Source organism: Lactuca sativa, chromosome 4, assembly GCF_002870075.4.
Source record: "Lactuca sativa cultivar Salinas chromosome 4, Lsat_Salinas_v11, whole genome shotgun sequence".
In the NCBI taxonomy this organism is placed as follows: Eukaryota; Viridiplantae; Streptophyta; class Magnoliopsida; order Asterales; family Asteraceae; genus Lactuca; species Lactuca sativa.
Window position 1 is genome coordinate 41,459,717 of NC_056626.2, and position 8,726 is coordinate 41,468,442.

At 34.4% G+C, this 8,726-nt stretch overlaps 1 protein-coding gene across 1 annotated transcript; it reads right to left on the minus strand.

The window, feature by feature from the left end:
- Window positions 1-918: 918 nt before the first annotated feature.
- LOC111917787 (cytochrome P450 89A2) lies at window positions 919-2,493 on the minus strand. Its single transcript, XM_023913430.1, has one exon. It carries the CDS (start codon window positions 2,482-2,484, stop codon window positions 919-921), a length of 1,566 nt encoding a protein of 521 aa, XP_023769198.1. The 5' UTR covers window positions 2,485-2,493.
- Between the last annotated feature and the right edge of the window lie 6,233 nt (window positions 2,494-8,726).

Below are 8,726 nucleotides of genomic sequence, written 5' to 3' on the forward strand. Positions count from 1 at the left end.
CAAAATCGTCCATTGCTTATCTAAGGAAAGGATTTAGATAGCCTTAAGAGAAGATTATCCAATTAGGGTTTAGGTTGTAACCTTTAAGGAGTCTACAAGTATAAATAGACCCCATGGCTAAGAGAAATCGGCATCTCACCTAAAGTAAGAGAACCCTGGCTGATTTCCTTCCCTCTCCTCTCTCCTAAATCATCTTCCTTGCTATTGGTGTTTGTAAGCCATTAGAGGAGTGACATTTGTGACTCTAGAAGCTCCAAGACTACAAGATCAACAAGGAATTCAAAGGTATGGTTCTATCTGTTTCAATGTTGTTATTTAACCTAATTAGCCATTAGAAGTCTTGAATTCAAAGCATGTTTATTTAAAAAGCCTAGATCCAAGCATTAGGGTTTTGCATGCGCACATAAGAAAGTTCTTATGGCTAAAACCCGTCAATTAGGTCAACAGAATAGAGAGGCAGGGAGTAATTATAGGAGTTTACAAAATTAGGGTAATGTTTATTTACCTGAATACCCTTTATAATTTTCTTTAATTTGAAATTTATATTTTAAATGTATTAATAATTAGAAAAATAACAATTAATTATAGTCATACATCTTAAAAATTAGATGGTCTAGATCTATTCTCGCGTTCTCAACCTTTTAGGTGTTCTCATTTGATCCTATATATATATATATATATATATATATATATATATATATATATATATATATATATATATATATATATATATATATATATATATATATATATATATATATAACAATAGTAAGTTTAAATAGTATTGAAAATATAGAATCACATCCGTAACTTTAGTTGATATATATTTATATGGAATAGATTTCCATTAATTAGAACCCATAGACGGAGATTCATGTGGGGTCTTTATTTGTATTTATATTTCTATTTATGTATATATCAGGTGGTTATTTTATCTGTCCTTGAAGAGATTTTTGCTTGCAGAGGGTTCATCATGACGATGGTAAACTCGGCCTTCTCTGTGAGATCAACATCATGACCATCGGGTGGAGTCCAATGGAAATACCAAATCAAGTTGGCAACAAAAGATTCCAAGTGAAGCAGGCCCAAAGCATAGCCAGGACACATTCTTTTTCCAACACCAAATGGCATCATCTTAATCCCTTTGCGTCCAGTTACATCGAACACACCATTATTAACCTGCAAGAACCTCTCTGGCTTGAACTCCACGGGATCATCCCAAACTTTTGGATCGAGACCCATATCAGCCACAGTGAAATTAACGGTGGCACCACGTGGAATCGTAAATCCTCGCAGCTCTGCCTCCTCCTGGGCCCTATGGGGAAGCACGAAAGGCGCTGGTGAATGTCTCCTCAGCCCTTCTAAAACTACCGCTTTCAGGTATGACATATTCTGTAGATCCTCTTCTCTTATAAATGATTTCAGTTCCACCCCTGGTGGTGGCAGTGGAGGTGGAGGTCCAACCACTGAGACGATTTCATCATAGAGCTTCCTCTGAATGTGAGGATACTTAACAAGATTAGCCATGATCCATTGTAGAGCACTAATGGTGGTGTCTGTGCCGGCGTTAAGGAACTCGTTACACAGGCTCACTAAATCCTTATCGGTCAGCTTTCCACCATTTCCATTGTTTGCGTTCTCCTCGGGAAGCTGTAGATGCATCAGAGTATCAACGTATGCCACCATTTGATTCCCACCTAATTGTGGTTCAGAATTATTGACAGCTTCAATTCGAGATTTAACAAGCGGAAGCATCACTTTTTCTTGATCTTCCCGCTTTTGCAATATATCTTTCCATTTTTTTCTCAATAATATCTTCCCCAACCTTGGAAAAGTACAGAGTATGTTAACACCCAAATTCCCAGGATGGACTGCAAACAACATATCACGCGACTTGCTAATAATTTCATTAATACGATGCTCGTCAAGCTTCATCCCAAAGCACATCAGCGCAAACAGGCTGAACATCGCGTGTTCAAAATGATCAATCACCTTGACTCCTGCAGCCTCCTCCTGCTGCTGTTGCTGCTGCAGGCGACCAATCAGAATTTGAAGTGCCCACTTGCGGGCCCCGGAATAGGACTTCACGCGGGAGGGTTGTAGGATTTCAGTGGCAAGATTGCGACGAAGGAACCTCCATGTAGAGCCGTACGAGGCTTTTGTGATGGTGCAGCTTTCCTCCAAGGAGCTATAGCTAGGGCGGTCAGCTACGCTTGAACTTTTCTGGATGAGGATTTCGTGTGCGAGATCTTGGCTGCAGATGAAGATGAGAGGACGAGAACCGAAGGAAAAAGTGATCAAAGGTCCATATTTGGATTTTAGATTTGTAATGATGGGCCTGAGCCCCTGCATTACGGAAATGGTTAACAGTAGGAAGTTGGAGGAGAGGAACGAGGGTCCTGGTGGTAGCTTCTTGCCGTCTCTCCGGCGGAAGATAAGGGCGGCCAAGCAGACCGAAACAATGATGACGAACCAGGTATACATGATCCTTAGAACAAAGTGAACCGTGGAATATGAAGCGACTTTGTGGTTATATTAAAGAAATCTACTCTATAATTAAAGATATATATAGAGACGATCGGTCTTTTGGTTGGTTTGTTTTACATGCAACACGTCAACTTCTTTAATTATATATCCATGCACTTGAAAGGCTGGCTACAACCTTAATTAGACCCAACTAGCTAATAAAACGTAAGGTCTTATGTTTCAGCCTACGTACCTATCACGTTGGATTCAAATATGTCCGACGATAAATTTTCATGCTGCATGAAGTTATTTCATGAACTTGCCATAGCTAATTTTATGCGTGACATTAAGGCTAACTTGTTGGAAATAGGACACCACACTGAATAGTAAATATTATGCTTTAGTTAATTCATCAATTCTAGTGTAATCTATTGAATTCGTAATACTAATGTACTATCAATTAATATATATATATATATATATATATATATATATATATATATAGGTTCAGGTTCATTTGAGACCATTCTAATTTTGTGAGACCGTGAGACCAAATCTAAAAATAATTTTAAAATGCAAAATAAATGGAAAAATCCAAAATTCTTTTTTTAAATGTTATTTTCGGAACTTGAATTAACTAAAAAAAATATAAAAAAAATAAAAAAAAATAAAAAAAATTCCGTCTTTTTTTTTAAAAAATACGTGAAATATTCTAAATAGAATATTTCACTGACATATTCTAAAAAATAATTTTAAAATGCAAAATAAATGGAAAAATCTAAAAATTCTTTTTTTAAATATTATTTTCGGAACATGAATTAACTAAAAAAAATAAAAAAAAATTAAAAAAAATTAAAAAAAAATTCTATTTTTTTTGAAAAATACGTGAAATATTCTAAATAGAATATTACACTGTACATATTCTAAAAATAATTTTAAAATGCAAAATAAATGGAAAAATCAAAAAATTCTTTTTTTAAATATTATTTTCGGAACATGAATTAACTAAAAAAAAAATAAACAAATGCGTCTCACGGTCTCACAAAATATAAGTGGTCTCAAATGAACCTAACCCTATATATATATATATATATATATATATATATATATATATATATATATATATATATATATATATATATATATATATATATATATATATATATATATTAGTTTATAACCCGTGATAACCACGGTTATAAAATTAATTAAACTTTCGTATTAAAAAATCAAAATCGTTAATCAATTATTTTAAATAAATTATTACTTAAGAGATATTTTTTTAGTTATATAAAATTATAATCGTTGATTTAAATAAATATGTGGAGTTATATCATTTTATAATTTATATTAATTTTATTTAATTTTTAATCTAATGTTATTAATTTAATATAATTAAAGGGAGAAATTTAAAATTTAAAATTTAAAATGAAGAATCAATTATTAATTTAATAAAATTGTAGTGAGAAATTTAAAATTTGAAATTTGAAATGAATAATTAATAGGTTGACAAATGACATGATAAATTATATATAACATTAATGAGGGGTTCTAATTGAATGACACTTGTCAATATGAGATTAAACCTATTCTTTTATTACTATATATATATATATATATATATATATATATATATATATATATATATATATATATAACATTATGTTTAGATTTTATGTTGCTATTATAACGAAACACACTTAAAAACACTTTATTTTAACACTTAAATCTTAAAGATTGTATAAAAACATGGCCTTGTAACATAATTAATACTATATCATTTGTGTAACATAAGACTATAACTTGGTAAATTATATAAAGTGTCTCTTTCTTTTTTTTTTTTTTCTTTTTTTTACATCGAGTAAAACTCTGGAAACAATTAATATTTAGAATTGTTTATATATTTTTTAATACATATTAGTTATACATTAACGTAACTATATCCTCCAACCACTTTCAGCACCACTATATTCCTGCTGCCTACCGTTGGCCACCGTTATGCAACTGATTACGATTAAAGTGCTTGGCGGAAATTGGTCAATATCGGTCAAACTTAGGTTAACCGGTCCTCGGCGGTCCTTGGCGGGAAAATTTTAAAAATTCAAAATTTCAAATATTACACCAAAATTTTCAAAACTTGAAAATTTTAAATTTTTAAATATTCAAATTTTCAAATATTATCCCAAATATTTTAAAATTTTAAATTTTCAAATACTATTTTTTCTTAAGATATATTAAGTTTTAAAATAGTTTTATAAGTAATTTTTGGTCACCGATTAATCCCTATCGAACTGATTAATTGCTTGACACCAGTCGACCGTCGAGCTACCGTCGAATGATTTTTTCAACCTTTATATATATATATATATATATATATATATATATATATATATATATATATATATATATATATATATATATATATATATATATATATATATATATATATATTCAAATACTTTGTTAAATGACATTTTTTACCTTTAGACTTTTTAAAGTGCCATATAACCCCTCCACTTAGACCGATAGGTGTCACTATACATACCACACTTTTGCACTGTGAAGTCGTCTTTTTCATTCATCCTACAAAGTTGGTGGGTGTCATACCATACATTTGTAACATCCATAAAAAGCATGCCAAATTTAAACTTTTTAAAACATTTAAATCCAACTGTCATTACAAATTTGTTTTCAAAATAGTCTATATCAGAGTCTCTCAGAAACAAAGTCATAAGGGTGGAGGGTGCGGCCGCGGTTTGTGCCACTTCAGCCGCGCACAACACCCCCAGACTGAGGTTTTGGCCGCACTACGGTTGGAGAATTCCGCGAATCGTGAGTGGTTGTTGAGTGTTTTGACTGTTGAACGGTCTTTGCAATAAATTTTATTTTTTTTTCCTTTTTGCCTTTCTTTCCTATATATATACTAACACTTCATTTTTTTCACACAATACAAACCTTTCTCTCTCAACTTAAAAAAAAAAAAAAAAAAAAAAACTTACCAATCTCTCTAAAAAATGTCATCTTCTTCATCTTCTGAAGAATTTTAGACTATTTTTTATGTCATTGTTGCGTGTGCTCAAATGGCGGAACAAACATATGATGCTTTATGCAATAAAGCAGCTACAAGTTCTCAACGGAGAACACGAAGATATATTTTCAAAAATCGTGAAGAAGCCAACCAATGTTTGGTACAAGACTATTTACAAGAGCATGCCACTTATCAAGTGTGTTATTTTCATAGGTGTTTCAGAATGTTCAAATGTTTATATGAACGTATAGTTGAAGATGTAACGAGGGAGTGCAGTTTTTTTCAACAACGCTACGATGCTAGAGGTACACCCGGTTTCACCCCCTTACAAAAATGCACGGCCGCACATTAGGATCACACGAGACAGTCTCCACTTTTTCTGCCAAACTGTGATTCAGTTTTATGGTTCAAAGTATTTACATAAACCTACATGTAATGATATTTTGCAATTGCAAGCTCATCATTCTAGTGTGTATGGGTTTCCTGGAATGCTAGGAAGCCTAGATTGTCTCCATTGGACATGGGAAAATTGCCCTACGTCATATCATGGGCAATTTACCTGAGGTGATCATGGTCACCCAACGGTCATACTTGAAGCAGTTGCATCACAAGATCTGTGGATTTGGCATGCTTTTTTTGGTTCTTGTGGTTCGATTAACGACATCATTGTTCTTAATCGTTCACCTATATTTAGCAACATATACGATGGATCCGCACTAGATCCTTCTTTTGAAGTGCGTGGAACGCCATATAAGTATGGTTATTATCTGGTCGATGAAATCTATCATGAGTATGTTGTGTTTGTTAAATTGTTTACGTGTCCACATTGTTCTAGACGAAAAAATTCAAGAGAGCTCAAGAAAGAGCTAGGAAGGATGTTGAGCGTGCTTTTGGAGCTTTGAAGAACCGGTGGTTCATATTGAAAAAACCAGTACTTCATTTAGGCGAGGAAAAACTTCAAGAAATCATGTATACATGTCTCATATTGCATAACATGATTATTGAAAACGAAGGAAGAGCGATATGTGCATTTGACGAGGAAGAAACTGTACCAGAGACACAACCAATAGAAATTGGTGGCGAAGAGTATATGAACAGGAGAGCAGAGATACATTGCACTGAAACATTTACAATCTTCACAATGACTTGTTGGAACACATTTATAGGGTTCAAAATATTAACCTTAATTTGCATCCACCGGATGACTCCGAAGACGAGTTCTCGGAGAACGGCTTTATGTAGTTTGCATTAGTTAGTTTATTTGTGTTTTTTAAGTTTTTAGAATTATTTTAATGTCTTGTGTGTGTTTTTCGTTGTTTTTTGTGTGTGTGTAATGCAATGTAATGTTTTTTTTTTTAAAATTTTCAAGTAATGAAAAATTATGTTTTTTATTAAAAAAAAAGTTTTAATTAAAATAGCTAAAAAAACAAAAAATAAAAGAAAATAAAAGTGTGGCACCACTCCCTTGGTGTGACAAGAAACCACACTTTTGTGGTAAAAATGATGTGATGCTTATGTGGCGGTGGAGGGAGTGCGGTTTCGGTGGCACCACTCCCTCCAGCCTAAAAAGTGAGGAGCAGTACGATCATGCATTTGTCTTGCCACGGTCCCCTGATGTACCTGAAATAATAAACTGAAACTATAAGCTTGAGAGCTTAGTGAGTTCCCTCAAAATACCCATACACACAATAATACACATATAATCGTAAACAACATACTATGGGTCCAGTCAACCATCAGGTTGGAACACCCTAGGCCCTCAAACATCCGGTTGGAATGCCAACATACTATGGGTCTAATCATCATCGGGATGGAATACCCCAGGCCTACAACCAATAGGTTGGAATGCACACATACTATGAGTCCAATCATCCTCGGGATGGAATACTCACGGCCCACAACCAATAGGTTGGAATGCCCAGTTCTATTGGCTTTCGCACAAAGCAGATAAGCCACAACCACCAAACAAACATGTGCACATATAACAGATAATCACATAACAGTCTATAGACAAACAAACCGATCTAATAGATCATAACAGCATAGCAACATCCTAGCTACCAGGATACTGATCTAACGGCTCATAGCAACATATAAAATCCTATCTACCATGATATTGATCTAACGGATCATAACAACATATAACATCCTATCTACCAGGATACTGATCGAACAGATTGTAACAGCATATATCATCCTATCTACCAGGATACCGATCTAACAGATCATACTAGCATAACATATCAGGATAACAATCCAAAAAGGCCTTGGTGCCTTAGAACCTTGAGTATAGTAAAGAAAACTCACCTCGCAACTGTCGACTCTAAAGATAGGCTCAAACTCTTGGATCACCGCCACAAACTCCAACACCTATATTCACCATAGAACCATACTTGTAAATTTCCAATTTCCCAAAAGGCCCCTGAAGTCAATAGTCAAAGTCAACGGTCAAGGTCAACAGTCCATATTGACTTGACTCGTCGAGTGCAGTCACTGACTCGTCGAGTCCTTCCAGAACTTCGGGTAGTCGTGAAATCCCCCTCATTGACTTGTCGAGTTTTTCCTACAACTCAACAAGTCCATGCATGTCTAAAATTCGGGAAAACCCTAGCTGACTAGCCGAGTCGCCCTACTGACTCGTCGAGTCCATGCAGAATTCCTTGCACGGCAATCTTCATCGGGCTCACCAAGTTGACCATGCAACTCGCCGTGTCCCTTCAGACCTTTCTTCATTTAGAATCCTTGCAAGCCATTCCGAGGCTCCATATTGTAGATCAAGCTTCTCAAGGCATGTTTATCACGTAAAGTTGCAAACTTTACGTCCATGCAAGGCTCTAAAGTCTTATAATGACAAAACCAAGATTGTAATGGAGTTTTACACCTAAGGAGAGGTTCACACTTGCTAAAGTTGAAACCTTTATGGACTTAGAGACCAAAGAGAGTTCAGATCTGAAGTTACAACTTCAGATCTTAGCTCATACCCAAGAATAGCTTCATAATATGCTAGAAAAGCCTAATAATTAACCAAATGAGATCTAGAAGGAAATGAGGTCAAGGTAACGGCTTCATACCTTCCAAAAGATGCTAACTAAGGTAGATATTAGATCCCACGTTCCTTGCTTCTAGCCACTTGCTCTCCAAACTCTTCTCACTAAGATCCACCTTCCAATGCTTAAAACACACAAGAGTGGAGCACACGCACGGATTAGGGTTTGTTGGACTCTCAAGAGGT

Excerpts from the sequence above, each read along its gene's own strand:
- LOC111917787 (XM_023913430.1), bottom strand. The coding sequence starts at position 2,484 with ATGTATACCTGGTTCGTCATCATTGTTTCGGTCTGCTTGGCCGCCCTT.